The sequence below is a fragment of the Pelobates fuscus genome, chromosome 4 (assembly GCF_036172605.1).
Source record: "Pelobates fuscus isolate aPelFus1 chromosome 4, aPelFus1.pri, whole genome shotgun sequence".
NCBI classification, from domain to species: Eukaryota; Metazoa; Chordata; class Amphibia; order Anura; family Pelobatidae; genus Pelobates; species Pelobates fuscus.
In genome coordinates, this window is record NC_086320.1 from 357,657,081 (window position 1) to 357,678,852 (window position 21,772).

At 43.0% G+C, this 21,772-nt stretch overlaps 1 protein-coding gene across 8 annotated transcripts in view; it reads right to left on the reverse strand.

The window, feature by feature from the left end:
- Positions 1 to 21,772, reverse strand: part of PARD3 (par-3 family cell polarity regulator) — a 470,841-nt gene that overhangs the window by 201,772 nt on the left and 247,297 nt on the right. For all 8 annotated transcript variants that reach the window (XM_063452628.1, XM_063452633.1, XM_063452636.1 and 5 more), the window contains 2 exons: positions 10,125 to 10,275; positions 2,789 to 2,978 (listed from right to left, as the gene is read on the reverse strand). In XM_063452628.1, coding sequence (XP_063308698.1) covers positions 2,789 to 2,978; positions 10,125 to 10,275 — 341 coding nt within the window. The remainder of the gene's footprint in view (positions 1 to 2,788; positions 2,979 to 10,124; positions 10,276 to 21,772) is intronic.

Sequence of the window (21,772 nt, forward strand, 5' to 3'; positions counted from 1 at the left end):
CAGTCATATAGATATTTTTTTATTTTTTTTTTATTTGAAGGGCAGGTTTATTTTTGTTGTTGCAAAGGCAGCTATTTCAAATGCATCTATGTTTTATTTTTTTTTTTTTTAATGAAATACATTTTATAGGGCAGTAGGGGCAAATCTTTGGCATTGCCACAGTTATAGACTCAATGGCTTGCGGAGCATCACGATACTGTTATCAATAACAGCTGTAGTGCCAAAGGTGAGCCTTTACTGCTTTAAAATCAAACCCAGTACACGGACCAATAGCAGCAGGCCAGCATAATAAAACGCACTGTTCGTGTTAATTATCACTCCAGCCTTAGGAGGTGCTTCCAGAGAGAGGTTTATTTTGCTTATTAATGTACATAATTAGCAGGCTTGCAAATAAATGCATAATTCCCCAATTACACCGGGAGGGCTACAGTTTTCAGTCTGCTTAACAATTATCAAATTCATATTGATGCTTATAGCACCTGGAAACTTCGGTAGGATCCATAAATTAAATGTACTTTAGCATGTATACAGGCATTTTCCTCTAGATGTAACATTTCCATGTAAATTATTGGAAACTAGGATAACTGTACAACATGAAAATGACTAATGATTTGAATCTATCCAACCAGATTCTCTGAGGCTCGAGGAGTCCCTAATACCCAAATTTTGTCCAGGGTTAAACGCACTCTGCAAGCTGGACGTGACCCACATTCTTTGATGTATTAATAAAAAAAAATTGCAGCTTTTGCAGTGAGCTTTGCCTATACCGGTCATCAGTTAACACATCACCCATTCCTAGGGTTACCACTGTTACCAATCGGAGAGTAGAGCACAGCAAGGGTCTATGGGATATGTAGTTTAGGGTCCTCAGCATTGGGCTCACTGAGATATGTCACTCACTCATATCTCAAATAATCAAGATCAAGCTGGGAAAGGGACAGAGATACAAAATACCATGGTATAATCTCATTTGACCCGAATATAAGCCGAGGCCCCTAATTTTATCCCCAAAAACTGGGAAAACTTATTGACTCGAGTATAAGACTAGGGTGGGAAATGCAGCAGCTACTGGTAAATTTCTAAATAAAATTAGATCCTAAAAAAAATATATTAATTGAATATTTATTTACAGTGTGTGTATAATGAATGCAGTGTGTGCGTATGTGTGTGTGTATGAGTGCAGCGTGTGTGTATGAGTGCAGCGTGTGTGTATGAGTGCAGTGTGTGTGTGCATGAATGCAGTGTGTGAATGCAGTGTGTGCAGGGCCGGTGCAAGGATATTAGCCGCCGTAGGCAAAAAAAATTCTCCCCCCCCCCCAATATGTCCTGACTTCCCCTCCTCCTCCCTCAGTGGTCCTTACCTCCCCACCCCCGTGTTCCTTCACCCCCCCCCCTCCAGTGGTCCTGACTCACCCCTCCCCTAGTGGTCCTTACCCTCCCCTCCCTAGTGGTCCTTACTTCCCCCTCCCCTCCCATAGTGGTCCTTATCCCACCCCCTCCCTCTCATAGTGGTCCTTATCCCCCTTCTCCCTCCCATAGTGTTCCTTATCCCCCCCCATCCCTCCCATAGTGGTCCTTATACCCCCCCTCCCTCCCATAGTGGTCCTTATCCCACCCCCTCCCATAGTGGTCCTTATCCCACCCCCTCCCATAGTGGTCCTTATACCCCCCTCCCTCCCATAGTGGTCCTTATCCCCCCCTCCCTCCAATAGTGGTCCTTATCCCCCCCCTCCCTCCCATAGTGGTCCTTATACCCCCCTCCCTCCCATAGTGGTCCTTATCCCCCCCTCCCTCCCATAGTGGTCCTTATCCCCCCCCTCCCTCCCATAGTGGTCCTTAACCCCCCCCCTCCCTCCCATAGTGGTCCTTATCCCCCCCCCCTCCCTCCCATAGTGGTCCTTATCCCCCCCCCTCCCTCCCATAGTGGTCCTTATCCCCCCCCCCTCCCTCCCATAGTGGTCCTTACCCCCCCCCTCCCTCCCATAGTGGTCCTTATCCCCCCCCCCTCCCTCCCATAGTGGTCCTTATCCCCCCCCCCTCCCTCCCATAGTGGTCCTTACCCCCCCCCCTCCCTCCCATAGTGGTCCTTATACCCCCCCTCCCTCCCATAGTGGTCCTTAACCCACCCCCTCCCTCCCATAGTGGTCCTTATACCCCTTTTTTTGTTATTATTAATTTTTTTTTATTATTATTATTTTTTTTATTATTATTTCTTATTTTATTTATATATTTTTTTTTTCGTCCCCCCTCCCTGCTTGATATATGGCAGGGAGGGGGGCTCTCCTTCCCTGGTGGTCCAGTGGCAGTTCAGTGGGGGGGAGAGGGGGGCTGGCAGAGCTGTAACTTACCTGTTCTGCAGCTCCTGTCAGCTCTCTCCTCCTCTGCGCCGTCCGTTGTGCACTTCTGTCAGCTTACACTGTAAGTCTCGCGAGAGCCGCGGCTCTCGCGAGATTTACACTGGGAGCTGACCGAGGTGCTGACCGGACGGCGCAGAGGAGGAGAGAGCTGACAGGAGCTGCAGAACAGGTAAGTTACAGCTCTGCCAGCCCCCCTCTCCCCCCAGTCTGTATTATGGCAATGCAAATTGCCATAATACAGACCTTGACTCGAGTATAAGCCGAGTTGGGGTTTTTCAGCCCAAAAAATGGGCTGAAAAACTCTGCTTATACTCGAGTATATACGGTATATTGAAACAGCGGTTATTGTCATAGGTTGTGTCTCATTTGCTTTCCAATGCAATTTCTTCAATGGATTACAGTGACACAGTGGGCTGTATACATGGACTCACCCCTCTGTAGATTCGCTGGTTACGGTTTTAGACCAGTTAGTGTTTGGGTCAGTTATGCATCCATCATCATCATGTGAGCTGGAAGATGAATGGTCAGAAAGCTGGGAAGGCAGAGTGATGGTTCTGTCTTCTTCAATTATCACAGTGTCATCTTGAGGCATGTTGACGGTGGGAGAAAGCTGGTATTTACCTGCAGAAAGCATAAACAAGTTCAGAACATTCACAAGACTTCATTGTGGCTTTAGAACACTTTTTCTTATCTTCAGTGATATAATTATTCTCACATTCCACTTTGTTACAAGTGAATGCTGTATTTTAGTGTAGTAGCATAAATACGGTAGATCTTAAAGAAATATAAACTATGCACAGTCTGAATTGGGTTTTGGACATTTCAATAGCAAATACAAACGGGAATCACAGATTTATACAGAATGCAAGAACCTCAAATAAAACACAGATATGCCATTTAGAAAATGCACACGTGTAAAATATTCAACCAATAATAAATCGTACTACAGGGACATTATAGTCACCCAGACCACGTCATCGCAATAAAATGGTCTTGGTGCAGGGATTCTTTAGTTTTAGCCATGCAACCTAAAACATTGCAGGTTTTTTGTTTTTGCTTTAGAAACTGCAGTGTTTACATTCCAGGGTTAAAACCAACTCTAGTGGCCGACATCTGAAGAAGTCCCAGTGCTGGAAACAGGCGAGTCATTTATTTTGCTTAATATTTAAACTGCAAAGAGGGGTGGACGGAAGGTAACCTATAGTCTCAAAATAAAGATGGTTATTTTTTGAACAGGTGACTATTAAACAGAGGAATAATTCTAAAAAGCTTGACGTATCTGTCAGGAGATGGAAAGTCAAAAAGGTTTAACTCAATACACAGAGAATTGGAAATGAAAGGCTTATTATATTAGGCTATTTTTGCGTGACAATCTTAATTCTCTTGTCAAGTTTACCAGGTCTACTGAATAAACCACAAAGAAGGTTTTTTTAAAAACATTTAATGTGTGTACCGTTTAATTTTCAAGCCCTTTGTGATATTGCAGGGTGTTAAAATGTGGCCCTTTCGCAATCTCCCTGAATATTCTGATCACTGCCAGAGAATATTGCAATATGGAATCCAACCATGACTAACACAAACACCTGACACCTCATGTAAGTAAATGTTCAAAAGCCCATTACTACAAGTGCTAATGTGAATAATTTTTACATACAGCATCTTTCTGTCTGTGTATTAAAATGCTGCACTCCTCTTCTTCATGCAGGCATCCATTAGTGAGAAGTATGCAAGTCTTGACACATCTAAACCGTAAACAGGGCTGATGTGAAGACAATAAAATATTAAATACACTATGTTTAATCAGTAAGTTGGTCATGACATTGAACAAAAAGCAGCCAGAGATGAACAGAATGGGCAGCCAACTACACACTACATTACACCTTGCCCACCCAACACACCCATTGCTCTTCCCCACCCACCCAACACACACTACCTCGCTCATCCTCCCGCGCCCAACACACTCTACCTAGCTCATCCTTGACCGCCCAATACACTCTACCTAGCTCATCCTTTCCTGCCAACACACTAAATAGCTCATCCTCGCACGCCCAACACACTCTACCTCGCACGCCCAACACACTCTACCTCGCACGCCCAACACACTCTACCTCGCACGCCCAACACACTCTACCTCGCACGCCCAACACACTCTACCTCGCACGCCCAACACACTCTACCTCGCGCGCCCAACACACTCTACCTCGCGCGCCCAACACACTCTACCTCGCGCGCCCAACACACTCTACCTAGCTCATCCTCGCACGCCCAACACACTACCTAGCTCATCCTTACCCGCCCAATACACTCTGCCTAGCTCATCCTTGCCCGCCCAATACACTCTACCCAGCTCATCCTTGCCCGCCCAATACACTCTACCCAGCTCATCCTTGCCCGCCCAATACACTCTACCCAGCGCATTCTTGCCCGCCCAATACACTCTACCTAGCTCATTCTTGCCCGCCCAATACACTCTACCTAGCTCATCCTTGCCCGCCAACACACTACCTAGCTCATCCTTGCCTGCCAACACACTACCTAGCTCATCCTCGTCCGCCAACACACTACCTAGCTCATTCTTGCCCGCCCAATACACTCTACCTCGCTCATCCTCGCCCGCCAACACAAGAAAACACTCTACCTCACTCATCCACACCCACCCAACACAATGTACCTCGCTCTTCCTCACCCAACACATTGTACCTATCTCATCCTCACCCACCTGACACACTGTACCTCGCTCAACCATTATGGTGTCCATCCTCACCCATCTAACACACATTATGGTGTCCATCCTCACCCATCTAACACACAATATGGTGTCCATCCTCAGCCATCTAACACACAATATGGTGTCTATCCTCACCCATCTAACACACAATATGGTGTCCATCCTCACCCATCTAACACAAAATATGGTGTCCATCCTCACCCATCTAACACACAATATGGTGTCCATCCTCACCCATCTAACACACAATATGGTGTCCATCCTCACCCATCTAACACACAATATGGTGTCCATCCTCACCCATCTAACACACAATATGGTGTACATCCTCACCTAACACACATTATGGTGTCCATCCTCACCCATCTAACACACTGTACCTCACACATTCTCACCTAACACACTGCTGCACTCATCCTCACCCATCTAACACTATACCACAGTCATCTTACACACTGTACCTTGTCCATCCTCACCCACAAAAAACCCACTACTTCGCCCATCTTACACACTACAACTTACCCATTCTCACCCACCTAACACTTCCTCATTCTCACCCACCTAACACTTCCTCATTCATCTTTACGCACATAAAACATTACACCTCACCAATCTTCACCCACATTGCACCTCTCATATCCTCACTGGTCATCGTTACAGCTTATTCTGAAATTCATGCATTGAATCTTTTATTCTAAGAAACATGTACACACATTAAACCTACATAAGCAAACGCACTACAGCTTAGCATTGGGTGGTAACTGCTAATTTAACAACCCTCTTAGTGGCCATTTTAATGCTTTGATCCTAAACACAGTATTAGATATTTGGTCAAACATATTTTTAAAGCAATCCTTCAGCATGACAGTACAAGACAGCATGTAACAAACCAATCTTCACCTAGTGAGTTGTTAAAGAAGAAAGCCTCAAATTGCAGCTTGCTATGATGACATCAGTTGTCAGTGGATTTATCTGTTACTCCAGTGAAAGCCATTTTGGCAAATTCCCCTCTCTGCTATCCTTTAAATGAAACCAGTTTGCTTTATTGATGACAATAATGATGCTCTCATTTATTTTGATTGCTCCATTACATTTAAACCTTTCCCTACCCCCCCCCCCCCCCCCCCCCCGACACCCGCAGCAATAAGTCTGTCCCAACCTGGATTAATGAAACAGTCTAGGGTAGGAGTCATAGGTAGTAATTTGAAGGTTATATAAACAGGTTTTTATCTGCACTAAACCCTTATTAATGGATATTGATATTGAGAGACAAAAGAGAAAACAGGGTCTCTGGGGTCATTAAAAAACAGAAAGTTGGCCCAATGCCTGGAGAAACAAAAAAAACAAATAGAGCCCTGGCAGACAGATGTTAAAGTATAGAGCTCAAACCCGAATGATCCTTGTACAAACTGGGATTTGGAAGTTACATTTTTTTTTCTATCATTATCCCATAATGGTAAGTAATGTGGCTCAAACTCACAGAGGGCACATGCAAGCCCAGCAATTAGCCAGCCCTGTAAATACAGGCAATTATTGTGAAGTGCCCTAATTCATTGAGCATGCCATTTCATTTATAAACAGCTGGCAAAAAGATTAAAAATTGCACTTAAGTTTAGGATTCGATCCAGTTACCAAAAGTGAAACACAGAAGAGGAAGTGTGTGCATGAGCATGCTCCCACAACGCCAAGCAAGATATCCCACCATGCAGAGTACACAAGAAATGTTCTCACAGTTATTAGGTTAAAGCAGCATCTTTATAACGGGTGGAGTGCAAATATAGGCCAAGTTACCTAAACTAAATTTTAACACACAATATAGCTTTTAAAAAAGCCTATAACACAGGTAGACCTTTATAATAATAATAACAATTAAAAAAATTAAATGCCCAGGGTTCAGGGGACCACCTCACAGTTTACACAGCCACTGCTCCTACACAACAAACAATGTGTCCTAATCTTTCCCGGGACATAGATGTGTCAGTCTGCCTGTGATTAGTAGGAGTTACACTACTATGGGGTAGCTGGCAGAATTTTAATTCAGATTGTTCACTGTAGAATGGTGGAAGCTGAACATGGGGATTGTATCTCCCACTAAACTCAAGCCCTAAATTAGCCGCTTAACACCTACACTACTGTAACAATATCAATAAACCTTACCTTAACACTATTGGCTACACTATCCTAACACTTCCTCATCCAACAGGAAAGCATTGGATTGGCTGAGATTGTCAATTCTTGTGATCTCAGCCAAGGAGGCTGGCCCGGGGCAGAACCAATGCTGTCCTGGCCACTCAGCATCTCCTCATAGAAATGAGGAAAGTTCAGTGTCTGCATGCAGAGGATGGACACACTGAATGGCAGTGCTGCTTACTCTGCAGTACTGCCACAGGAAGCACCTCTAGCAGCCAGCTGAGGAGTGGCCAGTGGAGGTGTCCCAATGCTGTAATGTAAACACTGCCTTTTCTCTGAAAATATGGTATTTACTGCAACAAGCCTAAAGTGACTGACTATACTCAACAGAACAAATACATTAAGCTGTAGTTGTTCTGGTGACTATAGTGTCCCTTTAACACTTACACACACTACACCAACACCATAATAGCCGAATTACCCCTACACATAGAGAATTTCTTATGTAAGACTACATTCTTGTTATATGTGTATATATATACCGTAGTTAATATAGTTCTTATTCTTAGTTTTCTATATATACAGATACATAAATAACAAAAAAAATACAAAGATTACACTACACTGTTTAGATTGTTTAATTGGTGAGACGTTTCCAATGATATTTAAAAAAAATACCTTGTAAAATAAATTATTTATTTTTAATTAGTATCTTAATGAGATTATTTGAAATGCTGGAATTTCACTGATCTAAAGGCTTTGTTTAAATCTTTATGTAGAAAGAAAAAAAAATTGGCAATAGAAAAGCATTTTTAATGTCAGGAGCAATTTTAATCAAACAGCTCATTGTGTTTTAAATTTGAAAATCCGAACGAACTAATCCCGCGATGTACTGCTCAGTAAATCCAGCTTCTCCTGTGGCAAGACAAGTCTTTATTAACTTGGTCTGTTAAGGGAAAGCTGAATTGCTTCAGAGCAAGCGCTAATAACCTCGATGGCCACAGGGGACGATGGAGACAGTATGGTGCAGAATGCAAACAAAGGATGCAGAAAATTACCTATACGGTTTCAGAGCTAATGCACTGAAAAATAGACAGCCAAGCAAGTCATGAATAGCACTCAAATGACCTATTCTTCGCTCAAATTTACACAAATCTGCTTACTTCTGGCGGCTGGGATTCTGATCAAGATGGAAGGAGGAACAGAATGTGAAATAGGGGCAATGGGTTAAGGGAGTAAGAGATGGGAAAGGGGGGGGGGCAAGGGAGTAAGAGAGTGAAATGGGGAGGCAGGGGAGTAAGAGTGAAAAGGGGGGGCAGGGGAGTAAGCGAGTGAAAAGGGGAGGCAGGGGAGTAAGCGTGAAAAGGGGAGGCAGGGGAGTAAGCGTGAAAAGGGGAGGCAGGGGAGTAGGGGGGCAGGGGAGGCAGGGGAGTAGGGGGGCAGGGGAGTAAGAGTGAGAAGGGGGGGCAGGGGAGTAAGAGTGAGAAGGGGGGGCAGAGGAGTAAGAGAGTGAAAAGGGGGTCAGGGGAGTAAGAGAGTGAAAAGGGGGGGGGGAAGGGGAGTAAGAGAGTGAAAAGGGGGGGGGAAGGGGAGTAAGAGTGAAAAGGGAGGGCAGGGGAGTAAGACATGGAAAAGGGAGGGCAGGGGAGTAAGACATGGAAAAGGGAGGGCAGGGGAGTAAGACATGGAAAAGGGAGGGCAGGGGAGTAAGAGATGGAAAAGGGAGGGCAGGGGAGTAAGACATGGAAAAGGGAGGGCAGGGGAGTAAGACATGGAAAAGGGAGGGCAGGGGAGTAAGACATGGAAAAGGGAGGGCAGGGGAGTAAGAGATGGGAAAGGGGGGCAGGGGAGTAAGAGATGGGAAAGGGGGGCAGGAGAGTAAGAGATGGGAAAGGGGGGCAGGAGAGTAAGAGATGGGAAAGGGGGGCAGGGGAGTAAGAGATGGGAAAGGGGGGCAGGGGAGTAAGAGATGGGAAAGGGGGGCAGGGGAGTAAGAGATGGGAAAGGGGGGCAGGGGAGTAAGAGATGGGAAAGGGGGGCAGGGGAGTAAGAGATGGGAAAGGGGGGCAGGGGAGTAAGAGATGGGAAAGGGGGCAGGGGAGTAAGAGATGGGAAAGGGGGGCAGGGGAGTAAGAGATGGGAAAGGGGGGCAGGGGAGTAAGAGATGGAAAAGGGGGGCAGGGGAGTAAGAGATGGAAAAGGGGGGCAAAGGAGTAAGAGATGGAAAAGGGGGGCAGGGGAGTAAGAGATGGAAAAGGGGGGCAGGGGAGTAAGAGATGGAAAAGGGGGGCAGGGGAGTAAGAGATGGAAAAGGGGGGCAGGGTAGTAAGAGATGGAAAAGGGGGGCAGGGGAGTAAGAGATGGAAAAGGGGGGCAGGGGAGTAAGAGATGGAAAAGGGGGGCAGGGGAGTAAGAGATGGAAAAGGGGGGCAGGGGAGTAAGAGATGGAAAAGGGGGCAGGGGAGTAAGAGATGGGAAGGGGAGAAAAAAAGTATGTTTCTTGCTTACTGTCTTGCACACTACACTTAAGAATTTAGGAGACAAATACAATTCTAAGATACAATTGTTTGTCAGTGTTTTTTATTCTACTGAATAACCTGAGCTTATCTAATATACATATTCTATATTAAGTCTTGTTTTCAGTAAGAGGCATTGCCAGAGAAAGCTGAGCACACCATTACAAGCCAACCTTGACTTCACCTGTTTCACTGGGAAAATGTGTTTGCTAATCAAGCCTATTATCCTAGGAAATTTATGCTCTGTTTAATGCATTAAGGATTTCATTCGAGTCGGTTTTCTGGATGTTGTATGTTGAATGTCGCTGTTGTAAATAATACATTAATCATTCTTCAATGAGCAGCAAAAAGGACAAAAAACATGACATGATTAGTTGAGTCTACTTGACTCACCCATTATCCGACTTAATGCAGGGTTCCTTGTGGGTGATTCGTCAAAGCCCTCAATGCCGCTGTACAAAGAGTGGGAAATTCTCCGTTCTCGCTCATCCAGCATCGTCTCAATGGGTAATTCAGGCCCGGAGGGGCTTCCAGGTGACTCCAACTGTAGAAGCAGGAAAGACGGGATATCAGTGCTGACGGCCTTTTTCCCAGCATGGGGGAAACATAACAACAAGCCTAAGGCCTGCACCCGGCTGGGTAGCAAATGAGATAGAACTTTTCACCCCATACTAAAATAATTTGCAGTGACAGCTCTGCTTAATGGCTAACTCTATATGTCACTTTCTAGTTCACCCCCTGTGGCACTGTCATATTTCAACTCCTTAAAAAGAAGAAAAAATTATTAAATCCCCCAAAAAACTAAATAGTATGAAAAAAAAAATCATATTAAACACAATTTATTTATAGAGATTTGCTTTTTAAAACTTTAATTTGCTAGGAAATATAAAATATAAAAAAATTTCCTGATTAAACTGATATTTGGCATCAGTAACCACATTAATATATCTCCACCTAAGATTCCATTTAGTGCAGTAACAAGCTTGTAGTTTAGAATGGTTGAATAGCATTAACTGCAACAACAATAAATCCACTTTTTGACTATTTTATTTATTATAAAGATGTGTGAAATAAAAAATAAAAAAAAAGCAATAAAATGAGTTGCACTCTTTTTCAAAACGGAAATGGTACAATTCAGAAATAGAGATTTGGAAAAACAATCGTAATATGCTTCCCGAAAAAGTTGGATTTTTGAAAAATATAAAACTCAAAACCATCTGTTTTCTTTTCACACAATGCAACATTAGTCATTCCAAAAATGTCAAAAATGGTTCATCGGGTTTCAAGATATAGTTAATAAAATAGAAAATAATTAACTCCAATGAATGGTGTAATGTGACTAACTCTGCCTTTTAGTACTTAAGTAAGGGTCTTCCTGCAGCCTGGGTGCAAATTAAGCTATTGCTCAGCTAAACGGGAATGTCCCACTTACAGAACAGTTTACATTCAAGACATCAATGTGGACTAGGTCATTGGGGCTAGACTTGGCAGCATATTGCCCCATATTTTTTTTATTAAAAAAAAATTTTTAATTCTTTATTTATAGGATTTTCACTGTGTTTTTATGTTCAATACATGAAGTACAATAAGCAAGGGGAATAAACAGTTTGTATCTTTGTGGTACAAACATAACGCTGCCGCATATATAACTTGTATAGTTCACAAGATTGGGATAGGTAACATGCTGTGTGGTCTGGCCGTTTGTGCATGGATAGCCATTGCCCACTGTAGTTACACCCTCGGTATCGTTGGGTGGTGCGGTGCGACCTGTCCAATGTGTAGTATAACTAATAACTGGGTGCCCCATACTTTTTATGCAAATGGTTCCCAACTCAATCACCAAAGCACGGCAACAGTTCAGGTTTGCCAGTACCCCCACTGTAAGAGAAATGGAAGACGTCTAAACCTTGAATCATTATTGTGCTATGGTGTGAGATAGAACTGCAGTTTTGCATTGGGATTTGCAGAATCGCAAACAATTAAGTACAACACAATGGTAAACACTCGAGATTACAGTGTTTTCAAACTGTGCAAGAAAAGTGTTTTTTTTCTTTCTTTCTTTCTATAACACCTCAGATCTTCCCAACTTGAGATTACGGAAATGTTCTAATGACAAGCACGAATTGTCCGGAGCTGCAATTTAAAAGCTGACACTAGACATTAGTGCCAATTCCAATAGAAAATCATTAAAAATAAATAAAATTGGCAGCATTTTGTTTATATAGAATACAAAACCTTCAGCATCCCTTTAACAAAAAGGAAAGCTTATTTTCATTTCTATTCCAATACTTAAAGTTCCCAAAAGGTGTGGGGCACATAGCTTTTTATATCACTGCATTCCCTGGAGACTTACAGATAATCTTTTCATTAAAGATTTCTTTCACCCAACAGACATTCTTTAATACACGCAAGATAGTTTTTTTTATGCAATTTATTGTAGCCTTGTGGTGGCTAAGTGTGGCTCCCAAGCCTTAGGAGAACTAAATCCACCATGGTTCTCAGCAAAGGCTGAATTAGCATAATAAGAATTGTAGTTCTCAAATACCTGGGATGTTAAGGATATATGTTGCCAATGTTACAGTCAAACTCAAGTAACTGTGCAGCATACTTCATAGAAAAAGTAGTTCAGATTTCATTCTTTTACTCCCTTTTTATGTCACATCAGTGATTAAATATTCAAGAGGCGGGAAGCAGACATAAGAGACAGCCGGCCTCTTTTGTATGAAGGTCGGTGTCTTGTATTCAGTTGTAAATAATCAAAATCTGTATCGAGTGTTGCTTAAACAGAACTGTCACCCGCAAAAATGAAACCATAATTCACAGCTTCAAGTGTAACCACTGCTTTTGCTCATACGACTGAAACTGTCAAAGCCTATCAAATATTCAGACAGAAAATGGCTTCGCTAAAAACCTCCTACAGCACACACTTCTGTCAGAAAATGATCGTATAATCCTCAGATACAGAGCTTTTTAATATTATTTAAATATATCAACAATTTTAGCTCTGTGTACAGCTTGCAACTTTGTGTCAAGATGGTTTCTTAATGGCTGCCACAATTGAAAGATATTACAGTATATAATTGCACTTGCTCAAGCTTTTTTCCCCCAGAACGACACTCAGTTTCAATCTCATTTTTATTTGTTTTTATTTTATTTGTTTGCAAAAAAAAAAAAAGCTAATAGCCAGTACAAGTACACAGAGTTAGGAGGAACTTGGGTGCCATTTTGACCTCCCTTGAGAACCCAGGAAAAGCCAATATTCCAAGTAAACAGAATACAGAAAGCAATAAAAAGTCATCTCGATCCTGCCAGTTTCGACACTTGACAGACTATTATGTATTCTAGCCACATAAATGAGCCCAGGAAGAATCTCAACTGAACGGAGATTAAATTCTTGTGGTAGGGATGGCCAAAGGTAGGTCCCCAAATGTTGTGAAGCAGGGGTAATCAAAGTGGATCTGTGGATGTTGTACACATCTTCTCCAATGATGCTGTACATCTTTCAAAACTAGTTGGACATCTACATGTAACAAACCAAAATCTAGAGCTGTGTTTTTTCTCAGCCAAAGCTGTATTTTATGTAACCTGGCTAATAATTCAGCACAACTAGTTCATAATTACCAAAGTATTGTCTGATATGCATGACACTAAGATCTGCGGTGCCAGTTAGGAATATTTTTTTTTTTTTTTTTTTAAATGAAGCTGTGCCTTATATAAAAAAAAAAAAATGTAGATTCCATGTAGGGACATCTAATTTTGTAATAGTTATGGGGGTTGCATGTGTAATAATATAAAATGGTGCATAAACATAAACGTTTTATCGGTGCTAAATAATGCCACGTTGGTTTGGATTAATTCAGTTTCAATCAGGCTGGATTCCATAATTGTTGAGCAGACTGTAAAAGAATTTAAGAGAGACCTTAACGAGTCACTTAACCCCCAAAGCTCCAGATGTGTGCACAATGAATTGCACAGTGATGGGTTCGGCTTGCCTAGGGCATTCAAAGGGATAGCAACTACGGTTCTGAAGTCAACCAAATGGACTAACATCATATGACATTTGGGGTCTGGCGTAGAGCCAAACAAAGAATTAGGGAGGGATTCAATAAATACAACGCTGCATTCCAAGTAAATGAGACTGCGAGCAGAGGGGGTCACCAAGTCTACTAAAATCATTCCTGTTCCAGCACGCCGTCTGCGTAATACAAATGAGATATTTAATGAAGCTCTGAATGGTAGCCTTATCTTTCCCCTGTTTGATAAGCGCTGGGGAGATTTACTGCAATAAAGGGTCAACACAATTACAATTGGAATCACGTCAAGCTGCAGGAGAACAATAAACTTGCAGTGCCAGTGAATTAGACTCAATAAGGTTTAAATTGCAAAATAAGGATTTGTTTTATTAGTTTTTACATAAAATGCAGATTAGGAGTGACAGCTTCACTAAAACATGAATTAATCACTGCTCCAAAGCTGCTGGAGGCAAAGCAGAAATAAATAAATAAAGGGAAAGAAAAGTTTGCTACAAAATACTAAAATACATGTTATAAAACAGGATGCGTAAAGGAGTTTCACCAAAGATACTACAAGGAACAGGAGAGAGAGCACTCAAAAAAGGCCCGCATCACAGACACTACAAGGAACCGGAGAAAGTGCACTCAAAAAAGAGCCGCATCATAGACACTACAAGGAACCGGAGAGAGAGCACTCAAAAAAGAGCCGCATCAGAGACACTACAAGGAACCGGAGAGGGATCACTCAAAAAAAAGGCCTGCATCATAGACACTACAAGGAACCGGAGAGAGAGCACTCAAAAAAGAGCCGCATCAGAGACACTACAAGGAACCGGAGAGGGATCACTCAAAAAAAAGGCCCGCATCATAGACACTACAAGGAACCGGAGAGAGAGCACTCAAAAAAGAGCCACATCAGAGACACTACAAGGAATCGGAGAGGGATCACTCAAAAAAAGGCCCGCATCACAGACACTACAAGGAACCGGAGAAAGTGCACTCAAAAAAGGCCCGCATGACAGACACTACAAGGAACCGGAGAGAGAGCACTCAAAAAAGGCCTGCATCACAGACACTACAAGGAACCGGAGAAAGTGCACTCAAAAAAGGCCCGCATCACAGACACTACAAGGAACCAGAGAGGGATCACTCAAGAAAGGCCCGCATCACAGACACTACAAGGAACCGGAGAGGGATCACTCAAGAAAGGCCCGCATCACAGACATTAAAAGAACCAAAGTGGGAGCACTTGAAAGAGGCCCACACCAATGGAAATGTCTATATACTATGAACTATTTGTAGTAAGGATCATTCTTCATATTTTTTTACCTCCAATTCTGTCTCTTCTGTATTCAGAACGTTGGGAAAATCAATAAATAGCTGGATCCATTGTACCTACAACTTTGTTTTTTTTAAAAGACAGATTCTTGTTTAGAGTATAAACCAAATGATATGCAGAAATGACAGTAAGGATTGCGTTGGGGAGAGGTTTCATATTTCAAAATCAAAATGTGTGTAAAAGCTGAAATAACTGGGAAAGCTTTCTTTCTTTCTAGACACCTTTACAAAGTGCAGGGGTGGCAGGCACTATTACATCCTAACAGAGCAAGTCACAGAATGACATTTTTTTAAATGACCTTCATAGCACTAAGCCTCAGAAATGTGATCCAAGTACGGTATATTTCCTCAATATTTTGTAACCCCAATGATCCCGGCTTTACAAACATACTCATGTTAAAGGGACTCTATAGTCAACATATAAAAGCAAGAAAGACAGGTCCCCCAGCCTTCCTTCTTGCTTTTATATTAACTTAAATTTATGAAAAAAATAATTTCGGAGCGTTTTTAGATTAAAAACTTACCTCCGTTCCAGCGCCGAGATCCCAGCCATGCCGCGCCCCCTTTTCCGTCGAAATGACCAAATCGCGGAGCCCAATAGGACGCTTCTCAGAGAGAAGCGTCATCGCGATGTGGGGGGTACCTTTAACTAAAAACCTGTAAAAAAAAAAAAAAAAAAAAGAGATAAAAACAACTTACCATTCGATGTTTTCTTTCTTCAGCCCCCAAAAAGGCCAAATAAAAAGCCATAATAACCGACGCAATGTAAAAAAAAAAAAAAAAAAAAAAACGAGCGCAAAAAAAAAAAAAACCCATGTTCACCCATGGAGGGCTCCGCGCAGACTGAGCTTTGCAGGGCGGGGGAAGGCTTATAAAGCCTTGCCACGCCCTGCAATTAGGCTAAGAACACTCTGATTGGCTGGTTAAAGCCAATCAGAGTGCTCTCTGTCATTTTACACCTCGTGGGAAAATTCCAAAGAATTTTCCCACGCTGTGTAAAATGACACAGAGCACTGTGATTAGATGGATTTCAAGGTCCCCCCCCCTCATTATTTTTAGGGTGAGGGGGGTAGGTAGGGAGATATTTTTTTTTTTTGGGGGGGGGGGGAGGGTTAACTAGGTCCCCCCCCCCTTATTGTTAATTTTAGGGCCCCCACCCACCGCTCAGGGGTGGGAGCCAGGGGGGACAGTAGGTCCCCCCTTATTGTTAATTTTAGGGCCCCCACCCGCCGCTCAGGGGTGGGGGCCGGGGGGGGGGGACAGTAGTTCCCCCCTTATTTTTATTTTTAGGGCCCCCACCCGCCGCACAGGGGTGGGGGCCGGGGGGGACAGTAGGCTCCCCCCCTTATTTTTAATTTTAGGGCCCCCACCCGCCGCACAGGGGTGGGGGCCGGGGGGGGACAGTAGGCTCCCCCCTTATTTTTAATTTTAGGGCCCCCACCCACTGCTCAGGGGTGGGGGCCGGGGGGGGGGGCAGTAGTTCCCCCCCTTATTGTTATTTTTAGGGCCCCCACCCGCCGCACAGGGGTGGGGGCCGGGGAGGGACAGAAAGTCCCCGTCCCCCCCAATTTTGTTATTTTTAGGGCCCCCTCCCGCAGTACAGGGGTGGGGGCCGGAGAGGGGGAGGACAGTAGGTCCCCCATAATTATCTTCATGGCCCCCACCCACCGCCCTGGGGTGGGGGCCGGGGGGGGGGGGAAGGAGAGTAGGTCTCCCCGCCCCCCCTTCAACCACTATTGTGGCCAGAAAGAGTCCCTGTGGGTTCTGTCTTCAGCTGTCAGCTGAAGCCACTCCCACAGCAGTGCTGACAGCCTCAGCACACAAAGCACGTTCACAGTGCTTTGTGTGCTGATAGCCCGTCTGAAGTATTCACCCATGCGTGAATACATCAGACGTGAATGAGGCCTTTTTAGGGCCTCTGAACTCGGAAGTCCCTCTGGTGGCCGTCTGATTGACTGCAACAAGAGGTGTTCCAAGCTTCCAATGTAAACACTGCATTTTCTCAGAAAATACAGTGCTTACAAGAAAAAGGCTCCGGGTAGCTGTAGCACTCACCTGAACAACCTCATTAAGCTGAAGTTGTTCAGGTGACTATAGTGTCCCTTTAACAGAACTAGCTAATATATTCTGAAATATTAAAGGTGATCAGTGGTACTTGTGCAAAACTTTATCAATAAAAACTGAATTTCAACAATTTCAAGATAGCCACTGCTTCTCTGGAACAAGCAGGGCACTCAGCAACAGAGTTTCCTCTGTCCTGCGCAGTGGGAAGCTGGGTCCTACTCAGCAATTCACAGAATTCGATTGGCTCAAATCACATGCTCCTTGCAACTTTGTTTTATCAGCAACATGTGGAGATTCAGTCCTAGAATGTCCATATACACATTGAGTAAGGGGTCATATCGTCAAGCAGAACATACTATAACTAGGTTACACAATAATATTTATTTTGTGGGAGTATTGCTTTAAACCAATTTATGTAAACAAAACTGCGGTAGGACTCAGTCTCACTTTTAAACATGTAACAGGACGAAAGAGTAGGGCTTCTAATATGACAGAGAAGCTGTACATGATATTTAAACAGAAGTCAAACATCAGCACTGGTAAAATATTGACAAAATAGATTATAACAAACTTGTCCATTTTTTTTCTTATTGCATAGCTGGTCACAGATAAGGTGCTTGGCTGTCAATGATGTGATTATAGTTTTGTAGGAAGAAGGACCAAAAGACCATGCTGGCATGGAAGGAAATAGCTCTCATTCATACTTAAAGGGACACTGTAGGCACCGAGACCACTTCAGCTCATTGAAGTGGTCTGTGTGCAATGTCCCATGTCCCTTAACCCTACAATAGTAATTATTAGAGTTATTGAGAAACTGCAATAATTACTATCCAGGGTTAACTTCACCTCTTGTGGCTGTCTACGAGACAGCCACTAGAGGGCTTCCTGGTTTGAGACAGACCGTTGGTCCATTTTTGGACGCTGGACGTCCTCATGCTCTGCATAAGGACCTTCAGCGTCAGATTTTCTCCCCATAGGAAAGCATTTAATAAGGTTTCCCTATCAGAAAATTCTAATGCAAGCCCGGCCATTGCGCGTGAGCGGAGCCTGACCCAGCACCGAGGGACATTTGCGCTGGAATCAGGCTAGCTGACTGAAGGGCTTTTTTCGATTATCTCAGCCAATCCAGTGCTTTGCCATAGGAAATCATTAAGAGGCTAGTGAATATGCGTAGCAAAACAAAGTGCAGCACCGATCAGATGGTCTATCTGAGCCCACCTGACTGAAACAGAGTTTTAGCCTGCTATTTAGGAGTCAGGGCCTCTAGTGGCTGTCTGAACAGAAATATTTTAAGCTGTATGGTTAAAAATGGGGAACAAGATACCAGACTCCTTCACTGAGATGAAGTGGTCTTGGTGCCTATAGTGTCCCTTTTAACCCGTTAAGGACACATGACATGTATGACATGTCACGATTCCCTTTTATTCCAGAAGTTTGGTCCTTAAGGGGTTAAGAAGCTCTGCTTATTGCATGCCATTGAAACGAAATAAATACATCTTGATTTGTCTGTTCAGTGAATACGAAGCACAGACATTTCCATAGCATTCTATGTACACCAAACTCCAATATGCCCATCTGAAGTTGGAGAACTGTTTTCACTGGAAATCTTGGTGCACTTATGACATCCTTGCAAGTAAAGCAAAACAATGCATACATTATTTACAGGGTTTTGGGAAACAACAGGAACAGCTGTCTACATATGTGATTGCTAAATACAAAAGTCAGCATGCTTTTCTTAATTATATGTTGTATTTCTTCTTTGCCTCGGATGCAAGCACTGACTAAGCAATTTAAAAACATTTAAAAGGACATGATACTCAAGAATAGGGGAAGTCTACCCTTTTAGCCTGAAATGTTCCAGCGTTCTGTAGTTACCTACATTATGTGGCCAGATTGTAAAACATATAGAAACATTATATGCCGCTACCCTAGAACTAGAACAGTTACCTTTGGCATTGCACTTGTTCTAGACTACATTTCCCATAAGATTCGGCAGAACGAAAGTGAATGACGATTGAAGTTTGCGTTCTTTTTTTATTATGTATTAAAAGAACAATGTTCAACATAATTAGGAGGACTTGATATGTTGATTGGTATTAGCACTAGAAATCAGAAGTGCTCATGCCATTGTACAGAACAGTGGTGAGACCTCACTTGGAGTATTGTATGCAGTACTGGAGACCGTATCTTCAGAAGAATATTGATACCTTAGAGAGAGTTCAGAGAAGGGCTACTAAACTGGTTCATGGATTGCAGGATAAAATTTACCAGGAAAGGTTAAAGGATCTTAACATGTATAGCTTGGAGGAAAGACGAGACAGGGGGGATATGATAGAAACATTTAAATACATAAAGGGAATCAACACAGTAAAGGAGGAGACTACATTCAAAAGAAGAAAAACTACCACAACAAGAAGACATAATCTTAAATTAGAGGGGCAAAGGATTAAAAATAATGTAGGAAGTATTACTTTACTGAGAGGGTAGTGGATGCATGGAATAACCTTCCAGCTGAAGTGGTAGAGGTTAACACAGTGAAGGAGTTTACGCATTTGTGGGATAGGCATAAGGCTATCCTAGACTTAAGAGAAGGCCAGGGACTAATTAAAGTATTTAGACAACTGGGCAGACTAGATGGGCCGAATGGTTATTATCTGCTGTCACATTCTATGTTTCTATAGACCAGGCATCCTGTCATGGACATAACTTCTTTAGAGGTGGTCACATCACCAGAGGTGATATTTACATCACTAGAATGCCCAGCCACTGGCTCTACACCACGCTCAGACTTGCCAATGTTGGCATGCCAGCAGTTCCCGATTTGATGCTAATTCCCATGCTTGCTGTATTTGAAGTCAGCAATCACCAAACCGGGAAACGACAGATGCAAACTAAACTTCAACAACACTGCTGAGCTTATGCCACAAGCCATGCTTTAAGGGAACATCAAGAGTCTCTTGGAAACTAAGTTTGATTTCAGCTTTCTGATGTGTTTGTGTGGAAACCCATGCATTACACCTTGTATCTATCTGCTCAGCGACAGTTCTTGCCATACACATATAATAAAATACTATACAAGCACCAGATTTATCATACAAATGCACACACACACATCTACTGCAAGGCCAGGAGAGTGCCGATGGGCCAGGAGAGTGCAGAAAGGCCAGGAGAGTGCCGATGGGCCAGGAGAGTGCCGATGGGCCAGGAGAGTGCCGATGGGCCAGGAGAGTGCCGATGGGCCAGGAGAGTGCCGATGGGCCAGGAGAGTGCCGATGGGCCAGGAGAGTGCAGAAAGGCCAGGAGAGTGCAGAAAGGCCAGGAGAGTGCAGAAAGGCCAGGAGAGTGCAGATGAGCCTGGGTAACGATCGGCAGAAAAGGCAATCACATTCTATTTACAGAAAACAAAATGCATTTTCCTTTAGGACATTATAGCATATTAAAACTCAAGCTAACATTTCCCTCTGCCATCATTTCTTTTAAATTTATAATTTGTTCATACCATATCACCAACATATGGCTAACAAGGCAGCTGTTTAGTTTTCATCTGGTATCTCTATGAAGTCAGCAAGAGGTAAATGTTACTCAATCTTTCGCAATAAGTCATCTTCTGGTTTTATATATTTGTTTACTGACAAAAGGAGGAATATCGTTAATGATTTGGATTTCCACAGGATTGCCCATTCTTCTGGCAAGCACAAGGCTTAAGGTAGTTTTAAAGTGACAAATTACTTAACACCTTAATGAGCTAACGCATAAGTTCAAATGGTTGGACACTTACCAAGGTCACTCTTTACGGATATCACTAATGTGGCCTCTAATTAGTGACATCCATTCTGCATGTTTTTGGAGGGAATGGATATATCTAAATTGGAAGGAGAACCTATGCTTTAGCTATATCAAATAAGAGAACTGGACACTCCGTGCCCAGAGATATCAAGGAAAATATCAAACTGCTTGAAAACAGTTTACGGACTACTAACGGAAGATGCTACCTCCAAGCATGCTGCAGTCATATTGCTTGGGATGTCCATTCATTTAAATGGACACTACTCAGTAGGCATATTTTTTTATTTATATTTTTAGTTTTATGTTTTAATATATTTCTCAAATTTTTCTATACGAGTTAGGAACATGGGGTCACTTTAAGCCTTTACAAACTCTTTTCGACTTCAGCTAAACTACAAGCAGGTTTGCGGCCACATGTGCAAAGACATCTGTGTATTGTGTGTGTCATGCCACAATGCAGAGCTCTCAACAGGAAAGCATTATGGGAGAACGCAGATGCACGGAAGACCACAAAAAAAAGCAGTTTGTTACTGTAACTTACTTGAAGCCAACCTCATCTTCCACACATGGAGAACAGGCATAATACGAACAAAATTAAAACCAAAATGGCTACTACTCATTCACACAAGATAAGCCTGCAGACTCCTTTGTAGTGTTCACATGAAGCTTTGATTGAAGTGAAGTGATTTATAAAAATGCACAAAGGCCTGTCCTGGGGAAAGTCATCGCGCTTACGCAAAAGTTGTTTAAGAGCGTATGCTCTTCTTCTATAGGGGAATAAGCCTGCAACATTTCACGACGATTAATCTTAGAATGAAGCTTGCTTTTCAACATCCCAGT